Consider the following 22,321-nt stretch of genomic DNA (forward strand, 5'->3'; position numbering starts at 1 on the left):
TAAAAAAAATTATTATAATTAATATATTAATATTGTGCCAAATTAATTTCACGTGAACTATCACATGATCTATCACAGGGGATCATGTGACATGTGATACATCAGGTGTGTGTGTTGGGGGGGGGGGCGCGTCTTCTAAACTGCCCGGGGCCCTTGCTACTCTTAATCCGCCCCTGGCGGGATGGATAACGCACTTCCGGCCATTCATGTGGCTAGACCCTAGCCCTAGATTATCTGATTCTTTACCTATAACCTGTTAAACTGTATACATATATTTAATTTTTCAATAAAATTCCATTTATTATTACATGGTGGATTTATGACTCCATGTTTTTGTAGGATTTATATATCATATTGGAGTTTCCCCCTACAGTGACCAGCCCTATTTGGGCCTATGACTTTCTTCCTTTATTCTGGTATTACTATATCAGTTCGGATTATATTGATTCTATACAATTTATTTGTAGATCTGCAATGTCTGTATGTGAAAACATGTACTAAATGAGAATCTGAAGGAATACACCTACTGTATATAGCTCTGTATAGATCTGCATAGAAAATGTACAAATATTCTGTCTTTCTTTTTTGAAAAACATTACAAAAAGTATTTCCACCTCTTTGTGCCTTTCTAATGACAAAATGGAACATGAACTACAGTATTCTGATATGTTCAAAATTATACAACCGTAATTAGACTTTCTAATACGATATAGACATAGATTTGAAAAACAAGAAGGCTGCGCAATAAAGCTAGACATAAATCCACAAAATAAAAATCAGGTACCTTCTGAAGGGGCTCCAGGTATACGCCAACTGACAGCAAGCAAATCATAACTACTCCAGCGGTAATTAAACCTGCAATCTAAAAAAAAGGTTGATATTACCATTAATTAATACATGGATACACATAGCTGAATGGTATGCAGCAAGTGATTACACAAACATGAACTAAAGGGATTGTCCACTGTATCTTTATTTTAACAAATGTGTTGGGAACATGATTTTGTAGCACTTACGAACAGAATATTATAGTATCAACCTCTTTGTGAAGTTCTACCCACTTGTTACTACAGTCTTTGTCAAAGATTGCACAGTATTCCTATTCTCGAAATGGCAGTGACTAGACGAGACGAGAAGAGCATGAAACTAGACCTGTCCATCAGCTCCTTCCAAGTAAAAGACACTGCTATTCAGAGATATAATTCACTTATAAGTGGCTGAAGGACAGTTCTGGTCTCTTGCCCTCCATCAGTAGAAGGCTAGGAGCAGTATTAAATGGAGCAATGGAGCAATAGTGCACTTGTGTGTCCACCATTCCATCCACAGTCTATTCGAGCGGTGGCCACATATGAACAATACTTCTCTATCATAGTTGCCAACTGTCCCAGATTTCCTGGAACACCTTGATGAGTTTGAGGTTTATATTAACCCCACATGCATGGGGGTAGATCAGGTCATTACCAGGAGTGATGGGGAATTCTTGGGAGTGGCAGCATTGAGAGCAGGGCTTTAACTACCCCAGAAATATTGACAAGCGTACTGTATTTGCATGAAACTTTAGGACTCCCATTCTTGGGATTGGTTGGGGTCCCAGCTTGGATTCAATACACTAAATAAAAAGCGTGGACCATTTTTCACATATGAGGAAAAAGTCCCTTCTAGTCTTTCGTACCTGTTCCCATCTTCAATATACCAGAAATAGCTAGAAAAGTCCTATCAAACAAATACTGGCCAATATATAGTATCAGTTAAAAGTTTGGACACACTTATTCATACAATAGTGTTACTTGTTCTTATTGAAATGTGCACATTGTAGATTCAGACTGAAGTCAGCAAAATCACATATGGAAACAAGGAGTACAGAAACAAGGAGGAACACATGGAAATAAAGAGTAAAACATAAAAACATGTGAAACAAAACAGAATGTTTGTTAAACATAAGGGGGGCAATGTATTAAGGTGTTAATGCAAGAATTTTGATATAAAACACCTTAATAAGTAGCAAAATGTTTGTGCACAGTGGCGTACCGCCAATGGCGGCAGACCACGCCACTGCTATGGGGCCCGTGACCGCGGGGGGCCCGTGAGCCGAGGGGCCCCAAGCAGCGGGGGGACCCAAGCAGCGTGGGGATGAGTTGTATAGGTGAGTATTGGTGGATAGTAGTGGGGGGAGGGAGGTTGCGGCGGAGCGGAGCACACACAGTAGCCGCTGAAGCAGCTATCACGTGTGCCCGCTGCTAAAGGGACATGAATATTCCCTCTTCTCCACTCCCATGGGCATGGAGAAGAGGGAATATTCATTCTCTTTAGTAGTGGGCACGGAGGAGCGCTGAGTCGCAGCTCCTGCTGACAGTGCCTGCTACTAAAGAGAATGCATATTCACGCTTCTCCACGCACATAGTCCTGGCGTGGAGTGGAGTGAATATGCCGGCAGTAGCAGCTCACCTCGGGATCTGAGAATGCGCGTTGCTCAGATGCCGACATGAGCTGCAGCAGACAGGACGCAGCGCTGGAAGAGAGGTGAGGAAGGAAGGTGAGTATTAGTGTTCATTTTTTTTTTGAGTGTGCAGTGATTGGGGGATGAGGGGGCCATATATACCAGAATTGGGTGTTTGGGGGGGCCACACATACCAAGATTGGGGGATTGAGGGGACCACATATACCAGGATTGGGGAATTGAGGGGGCCACGCATACCAGGATTGGGGGATTTAGGAGTCCACGCATACCAGGATTGGGGGATTGAGGAGGCCACGCATACCAGGATTGGGGGATTGAGGAAGCCACACATACCAGGATTGAGGAGGTCACACATACCAGGATTGGGGGATTGAGGAGGCCACACATGCCAGGATTGGGGGATTGAGGAGGCCACACATACCAGGATTGGGGGATTGAGGAGGCCACACATACCAGGATTGGGGGATTGAGGAGACCACACATACCAGGATTAGGGGATTGAGGAGGCCACACATACCAGGATTGGGGGATTGAGGAGGCCACACATATCAGGATTGGGGGATTGAGTAGACCACACATACCAGGATTGGGGGATTGAGGAGGCCACACATACCAGGATTGAGGGATTGAGGAGGCCACACATACCAGGATTGGGGGATTGAGGAGGCCATACATACCAGGATTGGGGGATTGAGGAGGCCACACATACCAGGATTGGGTGATTGAGGAGACCACACATACCAGGATTGGGGGATTGAGGAGGCCACACATACCAGGATTGGGGGATTGAGGAGGCCACACATACCAGGATTGGGGGATTGAGGAGGCCACACATACCAGAATTGGGGGATTGAGGAGGCCACACATACCAGGATTGGGGGATTGAAGAGGCCACACATACCAGGATTGCGGGATTGATGAGGCCACACATACCAGGATTGGGGGATGAGGGGTGCCATACGTACCAGGATTGGGGGATGAGGGGTGCCGTACGTACAAGGATTGGGAAATTTACTATTAGCTGCTGCATTTCCCACCCTAGGCTTACACTCGAGTCAATATGTTTTTCCAGTTTGTTTGTAGTAAAATTAGGGGCCTCGGCTTATACTCGGGTTGGCTTATTTAAAATATACGGTATTTAAAAAATCAGTGAGTATGTGGTGCCCATAATACTGCAGGACTGTGGGGTGCATTATACTATATGGGGGCTGCATTTTACCCTATGGGGAGTGAATTATATTTTATGGAGGACCATGGGAAGTTCATTATACTATATGGAGGAATATGGTGGGTGCATTATACTATATGGAGGATTATGGGGGCGCATTATACTATATGGAGGATTATCAGTGGCGCATTATACTATATGGAAGGCTATGTGGGGCCATTATAATATTTTGAGGGCTATGTGGCGGGCCATTATACTGTTTGGAGGGCTAGTGCAGGCCATTATACTGTATGTAAGCCCATTATAGTGTATGGAGGGCTCTGTGGGGGTCACAGTTGGGGGATCATACTGTATTGGTGTCACCATACTTTGCCTTGGGAGTTGAAGTGGGGTACTGTAGGGTCATTATACTGTGCATGTGGAGGCTAATGTGGAGGAATGCACCATGGGGGTATCATACTGTGTTTGGGGGGCACTTTTGTTGGCATCATACTTTATGGGGAAATTAAAGAGGGATCTAGGACTTTAGCAGGAGGAAAATTACTATGTAAAGGCTGGAAAGTTGTGAGATCTGCTCTTGTGTGACACAGACAAATATTTATTTATTTATTTGGGGGGGGCCCAATTAGAGCTTCTGCTATGGGGCCCCATAATTTCTATGTACGCCCCTGTTTGTGCAACTTGGAAGTTGCCCAAAAGTATTGTGACTTTTGACGTTTTTACTCCAGTCCCAGCCATCTATGCCAATATGGGATGAGCATAGGTGGGACTGGGCATAGCTACACCCACCTGTCAAATTCATGAAAAGTTATTCCACTTTACTGGCATAACTCACTAATGAAATATACTTTAGTCCATGACTGAAGTACATTTCTGGCGGAGGTGCAACACTAATCTTAATGAATCGGCCCCCATATTTCTCCCCCATATAGTGCCTCAATATTTACTCTTATGAAAGCTTTACAAGCTCTTAAAATTCGCTGAAACAGTCTTGAATGATTTCCCAGAGGTGCTGAGCATTTGTTAGATTCTTTGCCTTCACTTTGCAGTCCAGCTCATCCAAAACCATCTCAATTGGGTTGAGGTTAGGTGATTGTGGAGGCTATGTCATTTGACGCAGCACTCCATCCCTCTCATTTTTGGGTTATATAGACCTTACATAGCCAGGAGGGAGTGTTTTGGGTCACTGTCCTTTTGCAACACAAATAATGAAATCACTAAGTGCTAACTTAATAGGATGACAAGTTGTTACAGAATGCTGTGGTAGTAGTGCTGAGTAAGTGTTCCTTACATTCGATGAAATCACCAACAGTGTCAACAGCAAGACACCCCCCCTCACCCACCAACACATTCACAACTCCTTCTCCATACTTCACTGTGGGCAGTACACATGCAGAAACCATCCAATCACCTTTTCTGCATCTCATGAGGCCATGGCAGTTAATACCAAAAATCTAAAATTTTGACTCATCTTTCCATAATTCAGTTTGCACTGATCTACAGTCTAGTCATTGTGTCGTTTGGCCCAAACAAGTCTCTTCTTCTTGTTTTGGTCCTAAATAGTGGCCTTTTTTGCAGCAATTCCACTATAAAGGCATGCTTCTCGCAGTGTCTTCTTGACAGTTGATGTTGAGATATGTCTTCTACTTGATGTCTGTGCATCATTTATGAGGGCTGTTATCTGACGTGCTGTGAATTTGGGGTTTCTGAGGCTGGTAACTCAGATGAAATCTTATCCTTTGCAGCAGAGGTAATTGTTGGTCTTCCTTTCCTGAGGCAGTCCTCAAGAGAACCACTTTTATCAGATATCTTCAAATCTTTAGCAATTTTTCCAGATTGACTTATCTTTGTGTCTTAAAGTAATGATGGACTGAAGTTTATGGATAATTTTTACTTATTTTAGTGGTTCTTGCCATATGCTGGCTTAGAACAGTTTTGTAATAGGGCTGAGTCAGCACTGTATAGAACTGTGTACCAACACTAGCTCTCCAAAACACACTTTCTGAAGGTAAGTGATTCCACAAATGAACTCTTGATGAGGCATACCCGTTCATTGGCAGCCATTCCTGATGAAGCTGTTAATAGAATGTCAAGGGGGTGTAAAGCTGTTATTAGAGTAAAAGGAGAGAACTCTAAGGAATCTAAGGTTTAACACATATTCTGGTTTTGTTTCACACGTGTTTCTTTATACCTTTCATATTGCTGTCTTCAGTCTGGATCTACAATCTGCACATTTTAAAAAAAAAGTAGCTAGTGATTGACTGAGTGAGAATTTTGGGCCATTTCCAGTACGCCAGGGATGATACATGGAAACACAGACCATGATGGACTGGGTAAGTGTTGGAAAAGGAGGTATCTCAAAGTTCAGCGCAACCAGATTACATCTATACTCTCCCTCACAGGGTATTGCCCTATTTTGTGCGCTCTGTTCCCATTGTAGTATTTCATCAACAGTACAATGTTGACGCGGTGTGAATGAAGCCTTACTACATGGATCTTTTTGCTATGTAATCACTTCAAGAGAGTAGCTGACGTGCTAGTGCAAGGTCATCTAAGGCATGAAATAACTATGTCTCTAATTAATCATTGCTGCTTCTCCAGTAATATGCTCATTTTAAATAACTTTAGTATTTGCGCCTTATTTGCAATACGTTTTGCAACACTTTTATGTTGTCTTTCTTTTCCTCGACAGCTTTGCTAATCCAGATGGTTTCAACACATTGACGAAATCCAGTTTATACCAAAAATTGCATTTTTTGTGCATCTCCCTCAAGCCCCCTAAAACCCATGGAGTAGTGTTTCTGGGGTCTTTAATTTGGTGCATTTTTGCTGCTTTTGGTTCTAAAAAGCAAAAAACGGTAAATGACAAAAGTGAAGAGAATTTTTGATTTTGCATCAAATTCAGGAATCGCATGAGTCATTTTGAAGAATTTGGTGCAAAAAACATGAGCAAACACCACAAGATAAACAAAAAAGTGACTTATATCAGAAATAATGAATAGGGATCCATGTGTTTGTATTCTCACCTGGGTTTTCCCCCCAGTACTTTCTTGCACCGCAGTACGCGAAAGGGCGGTAGAAGCACAAAAGCAAGAGAAACAACCACTGAATATATTACTGACTCCAAATGCAATGAATTCCTGTAAATACAAAGTAATGTGAAATATTTATACACTACTTTTTGGTATATTATGGTCTCTATTCTCCACTTTCATTACAAAAACAGTGGCTTGCGATATTCAGCCCCCTTGGCTTTTTACCTATTTTGTTACATTACAACCTGTGTTTAAATATTTTTGTAATCTCATTTGTGTTTGATGCATCAGCAGCACTAAATAGTCTAATTTGGTGAAGTGAAGTGAGAAAAATATAGGCATAAATTAAATTTATGGGATCAAATAACTAAACATTGACTTGTGCATATGTATTCACCCCTTTTGCTATGAAGCCCCTAAAAATTTCTGGTGCAAGCAATTATCTTCACATGCTTAGCCACATGCTTAGAGAAAGGAAGTCCACCTGTGTGAAATCTTAGGCTGTGTGCCCACTATGCGTTTTTTAAGCGTCTCCGCAGTTGCAAAAACGCTGCAGAAACGCTTAAAAAACACTTGGTAGAAGGTCTGTCATGTTCCCCAATGATAATCCGCATGTGCTGTGCACATGCTGCGGAAATTTCCACTGCGGATTATCATTGCGGAAAAATCCGCAGCTCTACCAATTATTTTGCGGAAGTGCGGCGTTTTCGCCACCATTGACTTGCATTGGAACGCATGGAATCCGCATCATTGCATCTGCAGATACAGATTCCATGCATTTCAATGTGCCGATGGTACCCGGGTTTGGAGAAGAGGAGACTATCCTCCGGACCCGGGTGCCATAGTACCTGTTCAATAAAGAATAAAATAAAAAATATACATTATACTTACCTTCTGATGGCCCCCGATGTCTTTATCCGATGCGCCCCGGCTTTCCGGCAGCTCGCGATGGTCTGAAAAGGACCTGCCATGACATCATTTAGTCATGTGACGGGTCATGTGACCACTGACGTCGGCAGGTCCTTTAGTCTTCCGCGAGCTGCCGGCAAGCCAGGACGCATCGGATAAAGACATCGGGGGCCATCAGAAGGTAAGTATAGATTTATTTTTTATTTTTTACCATTCTTTCGGTCACACTATATCAATCCATGCCGGTTGCATGGATTTATATAGTGTGACCAAGTTGTCAAGCACTTTCCAAGTGATGCTAAAATCGCTTGGAAAGCGCTTGTCAACCCTCATGCGGAAATGCATGTGAAGAACGCTTCACTTCCGCTTGTCCCTGGCAGGAAAAATGCATGTACAATCCGCATGCGTTTTTTCTGCCAGGGAGATGCAGAAACGCTCAGGAAAAATCGGGAGCATTTCTGCATCATGGGCACTTAGTCTAAGTGTCGCTTGGTCTGACAGTATATACACACTTTTTCTGAAAGGCTGCAACTCCATTAATCAAGAGGCACCACTAACCAAACAATACCATGAATACAAAGGAGATCTCCAAACAAGTCTGTTGAGAAGCTGTTGAGAAGTATAAGTCAGGGTTGGGTTATAAAAAAATAAAAGTCCCAATCTCTGATGGTCTCCGGGAACACCATCAAAATCCATTATTATCGAATGGCAAGAACCACAACAAACCTGCCAAGAGAGGGCTGCCTACCAAAACTCTCAGCTCGGGCAAGGAGGGCATTAATCAGAGAGGCAGCACAGAGACCAATTGAAACCCTGAAGAAGCTGCAGAGTTCTCAAGCAGAGACTTGAGTATTTGTCCATACAACCACAAGGAGCTGTACACTCCATAGAGGTGGCCTTTATGGGAGAGTGGGCAGAAAAAATCTTTAACTTGCACACAAAAATTGTAAGGCTCATTTTGAGTTTGCCAAAAGACATGTGGAAGACTCCCCAAATGTATGGAGGAAGATGCTGTGGTAGGATGAGACCAAAATTTAATTTTTTGGCCACCAAGGTAAACGCTATGTCAGGCACCAAACCAACACAGCACATCACCCCAAGAACACCATCCCCACAGTGAAACATGGTGGTAGCAGCATCATGCTATGGGGATATTTTTTCGGCAGCAGGAACAGGGAAAATGGTCCGAGTCGAGGGGAAGATGGATGGTCCGAAATACAGGGATATTCTTCAGCAAAACCTGTTTCAGTCTGTCAGTGATTTGAGACAGGGATGAAGTTTCACCTTCCAAGAAGACAATGCATTCTGCTAAAGCAACACTCAAGTGGATTACGGGGAAACGTGCAATTTTTTTGGAGTGGTCTAGTCAAAGCTCAGACCTTAATCCAATTCAGAATCTGTGGTCAGACTTGAAGATTGCTGTTCACCATAGGAAAACATCAAACTTGAAGGAGCTGGAGCAGTTTTGCCTTGAGGAATGGGCAAAAATCCCAGCGGCAAGATGTGGAAAGCCCATAGAGACTTATCCAAAGCTACTTAGCAATTGTAAGTGTTGCAAAAGGAGGCTCTAAAAACTACTGACTTTAGGGGGATGAAAAGTTATGCACACTGAAGTTTTCAGTTATTTTGTCCCATTTGTTGTTTGGTTCACAATAAAAAAGAAAACCAAATGTTCACAGTTGTAGGCATGTTCTTTACAAGAACTGATGCAAGTCCTCAAAAAAACTGAAATTCCAGGTTGTGAGGTAGCAAAACACAAAAAATGTCAAGGGGGTGAATAGTTTTGCAAGCCACTGCATATTTTTATGTATATTTTAAATAGTACATGTTACTATAGTGTTGTATTACGGACTGTAGATATTGTATAGTAATTGTAATGATCATTGTCTTAGTAAATAGCTACAATTACATTATTATTATACTTTACCTGATTTCCATCAATCTCATAGTTATACTTTGTAGCATAAACTTTTCCCAAAGAAACAGCAAGGGCGTATCCTAAAATCCCAATGGAGAAAGCTGGCACAAACAATTGAGAAAAGAGACTGACGTCTGGTGCCACGGGTGGAAGGAAGCTTAATTTTCAAACACAGAAAATGTTTTTTTCAGAAATTATTGAAATTTTATACACAGTACAAAACTTATCAAACATTTCAAGATACTTCGTCCTGTGGAATAATGACCGCTCCTGCTATAATGTACTGAATAATAAATGAATTGTTCCTTCTGTAACAATGCAATTACCTATTCTCTATGCCATGAGGTTTTATATATATTGACATATTGAAAAATACTGTGCCACTTGTACTCCCTAAATATTTATTTTTTTTAACAATCAAGAACAATAGGAATTCATGACCTCGCATGAAGCATTTGAGTATTTTCCCTGAAACACTTGATAAAGCTTTAGGCTATATTGCCATGATGAGCTTTTCATGTGTTTTTGATGCTGCAGAATTTCTGCACCTATTATTTAAATTAGGTTACGTGCGGTTTTTCATTGCGTTTTTTATATATGCTTTTTTATGGCGTTTTTTGACGCTGCGGTTTTTGTCTTTTTGGTTTGTCATGCTTTAACATTGCTTATTGTTTATACTTCCCGGTATTTGGCTTTGACAAAACCTCATTGACACTCAGGTGCGGATTACATGAGTTTTTGATGTGTTTCTGCTGCGGAGACACACTTAAAACACATGTGCGTTTTTTTACCTGTGGAGTTTCCTCACCTAATGCAAGTCTATGGGGAAAATCATCACAGAAACCTCTGCAAGAGAAATTAACATGCTGTGGATTTGAAATACGCACCACAGGTGAGTTTACGTAGAGTTAAAAAGAAGCACCGTGGGCAGGAGATTTATATAAATCCCATCCACTTTGCTGTAACTGTAAGAAGCTGCGTTTTTTGAGGCACCAAAAATACGCAGCATCATAAAAACAGCAAAAATTCATTGTGGGAACATAGCCTAAGTGTTCCATTTTATTCTTGCCTACACACTGTTCCCCCTATCCAACACTTGTAATGATCAGAAGATTCTACGAGGTTTTATAGAAGAAGAAATGGAAACAAAGGGACACTTTAAGGGCTCGTTCAGGCGTGTGCTGACCAAGTAAAAATCGGACAACACACTGACCAATGTAATTCAATATTGCAGTTCAGATGACAGTTTATTCACTTGGACTGAGTGTACGTGTGAGAAAAAAACAAAGCATGCACGTATATTGGACAATTCTCACCCATTCAAGTCTATGGGTGCGCAAAAAATATCAGATCCCATATATAGCACCTGATTTTTACAGATATATTTCCATTATTATCCTAGGAAACCATATTTGATCATGTACATTTTAAATTGTTGATGTATAAAAATCGTATGTCAAAATAAGGACACCTGGATAGCATGCGGATAACAATGTGAATAAAAATCGTCCACGTTTTCTGGATGAAAATCCAACGATTTTTCATATTTTTCATATGCGTGTCTGAACCCAGCCTGGGGCTAAGATTCACACATATCATATTTGGTGTGGATTTTCTGCATGTAAAATCTGCAGTAAAGTGGATGACTTCTGACTTAATCTCATCCACATTCTGTATTTTTTTCCTTTTTTTGTGCAGAATCTACACATAAATTGTCCATTGTTGCATCTTTTAAAGTAACAAGACATTTCCAAAAGTAAGCAGTTTTATTAAAAATAAGAGGACAAAAAACGGAACTGAAAAAACTGCAATTAAAACATACAAAAATGCAATGAAAAATATGCAAGTAACCTAATTTAGGTAATTAAGTGAGAAATGTTGCAGTGAACTTAGTGTTTGTCTGCCAGTAGCTTAATTTTACTATAATGATGGGTATTTTCGTAGTAACATTTCATTATACTCTTTCTATGATTCTACATTCATAGGACACAATAACTGACTTGGTATTTGAGAAATAGAAATAAATCTGCAATATGTTTTTTTCAGGCTATGTTCACATCTGAGTAAGAGCCTCTGTTGCAGTTTATGTCAAAACAGCAGAACCCAGTGGACCCGTTGATAATCAGTAGGGTCTGTTGAGTGTTGCTGATGTCAGTCTTTTCAGGACTCCAGTGCTATGTTGTGGTTTCCAACAGAACAGGGCATAAGATTTTTTACTTACCCACTTGGAACATTCTTCACAATGGCAGCATTATAAGTCTCCTCCAAGTTAACTCCATATGAAATCCCTGTAGCAACCACTGCCTGAGGATTAAAGCAAAGGGAATGAGAATTCTTAAAGACAAATGGATGACATTCACTTGTAATTTTACACACAGTGAGGAAAAGGTTTAGTAATTAAACGTCCTGTAATTGCTACAGCTATAGATGGAGAGTTCTGATATTGTCACTCCCCTATTATCTGTTATCTGTAAGAAAATCGACATGAACTTTATAGAAATGGGAAATCATTTGTAAACTCAAATTTTTAGCAAATACAGTAACTTGTAAATCTTTAATGCTAGTTTCTTGAAATGGATGACATTCACTTGTAATTTTACACACAGCGAGGAAAAGGTTTAGTAATTAAACGTCCTGTAATTGCTACAGCTATAGATGGAGAGTTCTGATATTGTCACTCCCCTATTATCTGTTATCTGTAAGAAAATCGACATGAACTTTATAGAAATGGGAAATCATTTGAAAACTCAAATTTTTAGCAAATACAGTAACTTGTAAATCTTTAATGCTAGTTTCTTGAAAAAGTTATCCATTTTTGTAGGGTATTAACAGCTCACCAATTTCTACAAAAATAGACTAAATCTGATAATAAATGACCAAGGCTCCCAACTATTCTAATGCTGTGTTCACACCACCATATTTTTGGTCTGAATGCTATCCATGGAAAAACTGACATCACGCGGACTGCTCTACAACCAATGTTTTTTAATAGGGCTGTTCTGATGACCATCTTTTACATGGACTGAACGTCCGTATGGAAAAATCACAGCATGCACTAATCTCTTCCATATATTGGACAAGACTCGCTTATTCAAGTCTATGGATACACAGAAAAATTGGATCCCATATGGATCAACTGTATAGCATCTGATTTTAACGGATACATTGTCATTATTATCATAGGAGGCTATATTTGGTCTTGAAAATTTTATTCACTGATGTATAAGAATGAATGCCATTCAGAAACAATATAGATGAAAAATCATCCTATTTTCATCCAGAAAAAAACAGACAAATTTTTTTTATACACCTGTGTGAGCTTAGCCTAAGGGTGCTTTTACAAAAAGCACTTTTAGGAAAAACAACATTTTTTATGCATTGTTTATCATGACACTTTTTAGAGGATTATTTGTGATTTCTGTGTATTTTTCAGGTCCATGACATATGTTTTTGAAAATGCTGCACGCTCTAGGAGTAATAATTTTTCCAACATTTTACAATAAACTTAAAAAAATATCGGAAAAAAGTGCATGTTAAGGAAGCACTCATCATATTATATGGCACAAAGGCTAATTTTTCCTTTCTACCAAGTTAATTTTTCTCTTTTCCATTAGGTCTATGGCGTCACATGATTAAAAACAAAAACTGACTAGCTGAATCCTTCTAAGCCCTATGTAGAAACAGGAGGTCCATTTTCCTTGATGAATCATCACTGAAAAAGTCCCTGGCAGGGGATGAAGGCAGCAGCTTGGTCAGGAGTTGAAGAGAGAGATGACTCATTCAGGGAAAGGAGACTTATTCTTTCTACATAGAACAGGGAAAATAGAAAAGTGAAGAATTAAATGGGTAGAATGGCAAAATGAACAATAGTAAGTACACAGTGCTATATAATATGATTGTAATTTATTAAAAGGATAAAAATGTTGATAAGAGTGCTTCATTAAATATGGATGAATAAAACGTCTTGGGAAAAAATGCAAAACAGTCATAGCATTTTTACAGTTCAAAATAAACTACAAAAAATGAATAAAGGAAGTCTAGCAGCTGTATATTAATTGATTAAACCTTTACTTTCATGCATAAACACATTGTATTTTGGAAGACCAATACCCTGATCTTACAAAACAGTAAATAGCCTCATATTTAACTCTTCCAATATTTACTGCATGTGAGGAAGGTTGTGAAAGTAGTAGGGATAGCTCAGATCCATCACAACACCTTCTCTTTGCTATTTAAAATGTTATCCTGGATTACAGACTGAGTAAATTACAGCCTGCAGTCAATGTTCAGTCCTTTGGCTGTCTCTGTCCAGCCCACGAGGACGGGAACCCCAGGTGAAATGAAGAGGCAATGGCACCTGAGGGATGATTACTGCTGCAGATAATGTTGATTAGTGGCTACTGCTAATATATGTTACTAACATTTATAGAATGAATACGAGTACTTTCCCAATACAGATGTCAGCTCGGTCACATTAATAGAAGTTTAGAAGATTTCCACTAGAGGGCAGTCTTATTCTCCATAGGTCCTATTGCTTCCCTAAGTGGCACATCTTCGGAAACTTAAAGGAAACTTGACAGCTGATACATGCTGCCTGATCCACAGGTAGCATGTATCAGACACTGGCTGTATAATCTCAGCCAGGTATGCAGAGAAAATAATACCGTATTTTTCATATTATAAGGAAAACCTAGGTTTTAGAGGAAGAAAATAAAAAAAAATTGAGCAAAAAATGTGGTCATGATGCATTGTTATGGGGGAAGGACTGCTGCTGACACTGTTATAGGGGAAATGTCACCCAATTCTGTACTAATATCCCCCATCCTGGTGGTATATATGGCCCCCCTGTCCTGATATATATGATCCCCATCCTGGTATATATGTCACCATCCTGGTATATATGTCCCCATTGTGGAATACATGACCCCCCATCCTGGTATACATGCCCCCCATCCTGCAATACGTGGCCCCCCCATCCTGGTATACACGGCCCCCTTCCTGGTATATATGGCCCCCCATCCTGGTATACATGGCCCCCCATCCTGGTATACATGAACCCCATCCTGGTATACATGCCCCCCCATCCTGGTATACATGGCCCCCCCATCCTCGTATACATGGCCCCCCATCCCCATCCTCGTATACATGGTCCCCCATCCTGGTATACATGATCCCCATCCTGTTATACATGGTCCCCCATCCCCAACCAGGTATATATGGCCCCCCATCCTGGTATATATAGCCCCCATCATGCTGCACACATAACAAATTAAACAATTTGAATCACCTTTCCTCTGCTCCCTCTCAGCCAGTCATCCTGTTCTATTGCCAGCAGCTGATTTCAGTGTGTAAGCAGCACATGATGTCACTGCCATGCGCCCTCACACGCTGAGGTGAGCTGCCGGAATATTCACTGCTCCCCATTCCCGAGACTATGGGAGTGGAGAGGAGTGAAGATTCATTTTCTTTAACATCACACTGTTAGCCGCAGCCGCCGTCTCCTGCAGCTACGTGTGCCCACTATTAAAGAAGATGAATATTCACTTCTCCCATAGTCCCGCCCACATCTCGGCGCCGGCTTCAGTGCATAAAGGTGGGAGGGATTATAACCGTGGGGAGCAGTGAATATTCATTTTCTTTAACTGGGGGCACAGTGTTAGCTGCAGCCGCTGGCTCTTCCTCTTGCGCTGCCTCCCCCCCCCCAATCCACAGCCAGAGTCAGACTATATGACGCACCCCCCCACTTTCCACCAAATTTTTGAGGAAAAAAGTGCGTCTTATACTCAGAAAAATACTTTAACAGCTGCAGGGGAGACTAGTCAGACAGGTCTGCTTCTCCCCATCCGCTCCCCTTGAGTAACAGGTTTCTTTGTGTGTGTATTTTTCTCTAAAAGCCGCAATGTTTCAGGGTCAAGCATGCCTGGCTGAAATCTTGCATGTTATCCGTTGATCTGGCAACATGTATCAGCTGTCAAAACACTCTGTCAGCATATAAATGTGAACCATTTAATCATTTACTGTATGGTAATACTATTTTGGTATTTGACTAATATTTCATGTGCTTTGTACCTTTTATTGCTGGACTTTTTTTCTAGATAAATGTGATGCTCTACAGTACTTGGTACAGTTGGACCTGCCTCTTTATAGATATATCCTCCTCCACCCTCTGTTCCTATGTGTCTCCAGCACTGCTGTCCGTGTTATTATATAGTACTCTGCATTGTTGGACTTGTCCGCTTATAGATATAACCTTTTCCTTCCCTTGCTCTCACATGCTTCCAGCACTGCTGTCTGTGTTCATACATAGCACTCTGCACTGTTGGATCTACCTGTTTATAGATAAATCCCTTTTTTTTTTTTTTTCCCCCCTTGTTCTTATATATCTCTAGCATTGCTGATTGAGCTTTTTTGTACAGTACTTTGCATTTTTTGACTTTCTTGTTTGTAGATATATTCTTTTGCATCTCCTGTTCTCACACACCTCCAGTGCTGTTTTGTGCTGTGGGTGTATTCCTGCACCTTCTTCCTATTGGTCCACATTCCTGCCTCCCCTCCCTTGCCAGTGCCTCCAATGTGGAACACATGGCTGAGGTGATTTATTTCCTGTCTCTGCCCCTGTGTGTCGTCACTTCTGGGATTCCCCTGGTCACGTGCATGTACTGATACATGTGTGCTGGGAAATCCCCTATTTGCCTGGGCTCTTCCTGGTCTGTGTGTGTGTGGTGGTGCGCTCCACTGTGAACCGCACGCCATCCCCCTCCAGCCAGGTGCCGACCTCATTATGAGACACAGTCTGTTTGCACATGTTCTCAAAGGGGAATACTAAAACATGGATATGGGACTATTTCCTGGGATTCTCTCATCACTGCAAGATATGTGGACTTTGAGACTACCTTAACCTTGCATAATCCATCTCACACTTTGTCCTCAACCTCTCTACTTTGTCCATTTGGGATTTTTGACTTTCCTTCAGTATATATACCTCCAGCATCTGGGACACCAACATCACACCCCCTGATGAAGCCATAAGTATTTGGCGTAACGTGTAGGTTATTTATACTTTTTCCTTTTCTCTGTGCATCTTTATTTTCTGGTACTCTCCTTATTACTATATTGCTTTATACTTAACTTATTTGTGGGCTTGATAGTGGAGCATAGATATTTTCTACTATGCTCTCTTACCAATTGATTTATCTATAACATGCCATATATATTTTAGCGATATTTGGAATTATGTACCATTGTTATTGAAGTACATTTATCTTGCACAGTTGTGTAATACATCTTTGACATATCTATTGATGATTTTTTTCCTTCTTTGTCCTGTGTATGTTTTTTAATGTCCTATGTAGTGTGCTTTGAGACTAATAAAATTTTGTATATTTTTGTAAATTAGTGTCTTTATATCTATTTATTAATTGTATTTGGTGCCCTGGATTTGTCCCAATCCCCCTTGTCTTTTTCTTATGCTTGTTTGCATTCATGGGGACATAATTAATATTTAGTGTGGTGCTAGGTCTGCCCCTTACTTCTTACTTATGTATCAGCTGTCAGGTTCTCTTTACGTGTCTACCTAGGTTACACCGTGCCTGAATTTCTTCTATGAATCTTATTAGAAAGCACAACTAGCTAACAAGATCAGACTATTTCTAAATATAATTTGACATCCAGAATGACAGTACAGAATTCCACTTACCACGATGACTTCAATGGGAATAGGAATGCGAAAAATATGTTTATATCTCTCATTTAAGTCTTTCACGACCAAACATAACACTAGAGTTATCAATCCAGCCGTAAGATCTGCAAAGTTTGTTTTACTAATTTTTGCAAAGATATCAATGACTGTCTAAAAAACAAAAACAGATACTTAGTATTGCACCAACAAATATACAGCATGAAATTTCATTTGACACATTTCAGGATGACACAATACATACTTCTTTTAAGCACAATATACTGAGTAATACAGGTCAATATCATGTGAATATAAAATGAGTTTTTCTTCTGGATACAATGTGTAAGATATATAAGAGGACTTGGTGTAATACTGTAGAATTGGACGTAACCACCGCTCAGTAACAGGACTTACATAAACTATTGACAGTACTCCGCTGTAGTTTATTGAGGGGATGTTGAAAATCAGTTTGATCTGTGAGATGAATACTTGGAAAGCAGCAGCTGTGGTAAATCCTCGAACTAATGGATCTCCCAGGTACCGGACAACAAAGCCAAACTGCAGTGCTCCCAATACAAGCTGGTGATGAAAAAAGAAAAACTCAAAGAACAGTTAAATCTCCAGCTATGTCTGTAGAAAATACTGCATGAACAATATGCATGCTACATAGGTTAAAGGGAACCTTAAAGCGCATACATGCTGCTCGATCCACGGTCAGCATGTATCAGGCACTGTCTATATGATTTCAGTCCGATATGTTTGACTCTGAAATGCTGCGGTGTTTCAGAGAAAAAATATAGCTTAATAGGAGACTTGTTGAACAGGTGGATCCCCAGCGGGTTCTCCCCACCCGCTTCCCTTGAGTGACAGGTCTTTCTTTATACTCACATGCAGAAAGAGACCTGTTACTCCAGGGAGGCAGGCGGAGAGAAGGCACTAGGAACCCGCCTGTCCAACTCGTCTCCCGTGCGGATTGGTACCAAGTGGCTTCTAAGCTTGTTTTCTTCTGAAACGCCACAGCATTTCAGAGTTAAACGTATACGTCTAAAGACATACAGCCAGCATCTGATACATGTTGCCTGTGTATTGAGCAGCATGCATCAGCTGTCAGGTTCCCTTAAAGGTGTCCATACACCCTCAAAAGCTGTGGTCAACCTCTCTTTTGGCCAGTAGGTATTTCTCCCGACTCCCTCATATACGTAACTGCACAGTTTGCTGAGTGTGCATGTGTTCTCTATAGGAAGAGGGGAATGAGACATTGCCAGACTACTTTGGCAGCTGCTTGTAACCTTTAAAAACCAAGGGTTTAGCATTGAAAAGATATCCAACACTCCTAGAGTGGACTAGTGGACAGTTTTGCTGACTGAGCTGTCTTGTCTTTATGTTCCTGAAATAAATTGAAAATTTTAGCTCACTTGCGGAGTGCCGGATATGTTTTCACCGTTAACATCTGACAAGCTCATGTGCCCGTGTACCTGTAGGAGGTGTCATGTATCTGAGTTCAAACCCTGGAGCCTGTGCTTTGTGGTTGGCTTCTCTGTCCGTTGAGCCACAGCAGATACACCTTTTCTCTGGGTGTTTAGTTTCTGTCATCCTTGCTTCAGTCTTTTTAGGGTAACAGGTGTTTTCATTTATTCATTTGTCTGCCCTTTCGGTGCAACATTATATACTTTCCCCTGCTGGTGTTTCCTGCTGGTGATAGTCTCATTTGGATGTCCAGGCATACTTCTGTAGTTTAAGCCACGCAGTGAAAGACCATCTAGGGCAGTGTTTCTCAACTCCAGTCCTCAGGACCCCCCCAACAAATCAGGTTTTCATGATCTCCTTAGTATTGCACAGGTGATGGAATTATTATCAAGGCAGGATCTGTTCAATACTAAGGAGATCCTGAAAACCTGATCTGTTCAGGGGTCCTGAGGACTAGAGTTGAGAAACACTGATCTAGCGTTTATCTCTCTGCTGTTTATGTTCTTTTACCCTGCACCTATCTTCTGTTTCTTTTAAGGAAGTAGGTGGCGTATTCTCTAACATTACGTATTTAATCCTTTATTTTGTATTTCCTGTTTTGTTTTACTCACTCTGGGATCTCTTTGTAGACTCTCCTCTGTCCTCCGGTTCTCTAGGAGGAACGTGAAGCGCTCAATGGCATTTCAGGCAGCATAGTTTCGAGTTGCCATCATCTAGTCTGTAGTTAGGGCTATCTCAGCTCATGCAGGAACTGCGGGGTCAGGATCTCTAGTCTGTACAGGAACCGGCAGAGTCAGCGGCAGTTTTTAGTGTGTTACCTATTTTTTCCGTTTGAGTAGGTACACTATCATAACAGTAGGATTATATTGCAAGACTGATGAGCATTCAAATCTTCATTCAAAGAATCTAGCTTGTTGAAATTCTACATGGCTCAATATTTTTTTAAACGTGCTGCTGGCGCATCATTTGTGCTGTCTGTGCACAGAAGAATAAACTCTTCGCCAGCTTAGATCTGCTGTAGATTCCAGGTGCAATCTAGAATTTTGCACATATACCACATTTGCAACTTTATGACGCCAGAAAACAGGCATGAATGGGATAATGAGGAAGTGAAGATGGATACAGCTGACAGCCAGTGTTCAAGAGTTTTTCACTCGAAACACGTATGGTATATTTTATACACACCACCCCATAATATATGCTTTGTCGTCTGAGATGTCCATTTTTTGTCTTTTCTACAAGTTTTTAAAAGGATTTGCCAATAAAGATTGTTGAATTTTAAATAATTGCCGGTGTGTTGAGCTGGATCCATCTTCACTTCCTCATTGACCCAGGCACTGTGCAGCAGCGAGGACGCCGTGCTCCATGCCGGACTGGGATTACATCTCAGGGGTGAGCTGAAATTTTCGCTTTATTCATGAAGGGGATAATAAATTCCCACCATATCCTCCCATCCTGGCTACAAGCTCATGAAGCTGACACTTCACTGTTCCTTTAGTTGCTGCCAATAAACCTTTCACAATACGATAAAAAATAAAAATTACTTCTTTAGTAGAGCAACTGAAAAAACAAACAAAAAAAGGAGCGCCAGCCGAAGAGCATGGTAGGTCCACACGGGTAGTTGGGGAGTTGAAGGATTGAAACTCCACTTACTTAGTAGGGGGGAGGAAGATTCATATCCCCCTTCTTCCAGATTAACCTCTCTTCCTGGCACACCGAACAATGCAGTGGAAGTTAAATCATATAAGCGAGTGATTGCCAATCCAGCAAGAGACTTGCATAATTAATTTCATAGATAAAAAGACTTTTACAACCCAATAACAAATAAACAAACAGAGCCAAATATACCGGTTTCAGGTTCCTCCTTCATCAGGATAGACAAATAACTTTCTAACTGCTTTATATACTACAGCACATGGCTTCCTGAGATGTCTCTGACAGGAAATGATATATCTTCATTCTGGCAATCACTCCCGTATATGGTTTAACTTCAACTGCATTGTTTAGTGTGCAAGGAGGAGAGGCTGACCTGGAAGAAGAGGAGATAGGACTCTTCCTTCGTCCTACGAAGTAAGTGGAGCTTTAGTCCTTCAACTCCCCTTGTGGACCTACCTTGCTCTTCGGCTGGCACTCCTGTTTTTGTTTGTTTTTTCAGCTGTCCTACAATACGGCACCTGATTAGGATGTCTGGACCTGGCAGCAACAGGCTGATTGAGCTGTAACAAAGTTGTCTACATTCAAGATATCTATCTAGTGTGTTTTGTTGTTTTTTCTTCCCCTCCTCCCTCCTCAGAAGCACTCCTTTTCAGCCTTTTTTCTTGCTTTTTCTTTGGTAGAGCAACATCCTTTTTTTCCTCCATGAAGACAGTAAATTGACTCCAAATTGAAAAACAAAATGGCTACATTGCCAAAAGGTTAATTAATAAAAAACAAAAGCTGCATAAAAATACATTTACATGCAGCAAATTATTCTACTGTGGATTTAAAGACAAGAAGCACATTTTAAAAATTGGAGCATGCCTTTTATGTTGCAGATTTGCTGTGCATTTACTCATCTGTAATGCAAATTTCTCTGCAGATTATTCTGAAGAATCTGACCATACTTGGACAATGCAGAAATAATGAGAACAATTGTATTGTTTAGGTGATTATCAGAGATATAAAATGTACTACCTGTATTATTCCTATTAAGAAGCACAAAGTGCTTGATATGACAACTCTTGCAGCATCCCGGGCTTCATAATCTATCTGTGTTTCATTGAATGTAGAATTTGCTATTCTGAATTTTTCATCAGGAGCCAAAGCAAGTACAACTTGTCCAACCATTAAACAGATAACTGGAAATGGTCCTGTTGGCATAAATGTTTATATTTATGAATTAAAACATGTTTTTGAGATTTATATAAAAAATGTTCTGTGTATGGGAAATGGGTACTCATCAGGGGTTTAGTGTAACTGCTATATTTGGTTGAATCTATCTCCTCTCTTGGGAACCCAACACAGGGGATGTCAACATAAGGTTGTTTCTAAATTAAAAGCAAGTATTGTTCTGAAAATGGATTGTATAAGAACTTACCAACTGAAATGTGCCGAGATGTTCCCAAGAAGAAATATGTCAAGATGGGAAAGAAGGAGGAATATAGTCCATATCCCACTGGAACCTCAGCAAGTAGCGCAAATGCCAAACCTATAAACACATGGAACACTTTGTTGGTTTAAAAGAGATTATACTTACAGCAAATTTTACATAAATCAATAGTACAGACAATTATAAGAAACTTTGGTATCTAATAAGAAAAATCTATGAGAACTTATCAGACACTTCTTCCCCTCACCTCTTAACACCCCCCTACTCTTCAACTTTGCATCCATTGTGAAATAGCAGCTCAAGTCTGTCTTGCTTACAATATTGTCTCTGCATACCCACAGTTGATTATGAATATTTAAAGAGGTTGTCCACTATTTTAACATTGATGACCTATCCTCTGGATAGGTCATCAGTTTCTGATCGGTGGGGGCACCTCTGCCAATCAGCTGTTCTCAGTGACGGTGGCAGCCAGAACTGACCAGTTACGAAGCTGCACAGCATAGCTCCATCTACTGTATAGTGGCCGCTGCCGGGTACCGCACATCCGTCTCCTACTGCACATCCGCCTCCTCTTGATTTGAATAGGGGGCAGATGTTCAG

The 22,321-nt window shown here is 40.7% G+C and overlaps 1 protein-coding gene across 11 annotated transcripts in view; it reads right to left on the reverse strand.

Annotated features, from left to right (window-relative positions):
- LOC141166004 (pendrin-like) overlaps positions 1-22,321 on the reverse strand; it is a 254,407-nt gene that overhangs the window by 36,346 nt on the left and 195,740 nt on the right. For all 11 annotated transcript variants that reach the window (XM_073652189.1, XM_073652192.1, XM_073652200.1 and 8 more), the window contains 8 exons: positions 21,710-21,820; positions 21,307-21,482; positions 17,581-17,745; positions 17,185-17,337; positions 11,710-11,792; positions 9,498-9,645; positions 6,653-6,766; positions 785-862 (listed from right to left, as the gene is read on the reverse strand). In XM_073652189.1, the coding sequence (XP_073508290.1) occupies positions 785-862; positions 6,653-6,766; positions 9,498-9,645; positions 11,710-11,792; positions 17,185-17,337; positions 17,581-17,745; positions 21,307-21,482; positions 21,710-21,820 (1,028 nt within the window). The remainder of the gene's footprint in view (positions 1-784; positions 863-6,652; positions 6,767-9,497; positions 9,646-11,709; positions 11,793-17,184; positions 17,338-17,580; positions 17,746-21,306; positions 21,483-21,709; positions 21,821-22,321) is intronic.

Source organism: Phyllobates terribilis, unplaced genomic scaffold (genome assembly GCF_046119375.1).
Source record: "Phyllobates terribilis strain yellow unplaced genomic scaffold, ASM4611937v1 Scaffold_11__3_contigs__length_659146591, whole genome shotgun sequence".
In the NCBI taxonomy this organism is placed as follows: Eukaryota; Metazoa; Chordata; class Amphibia; order Anura; family Dendrobatidae; genus Phyllobates; species Phyllobates terribilis.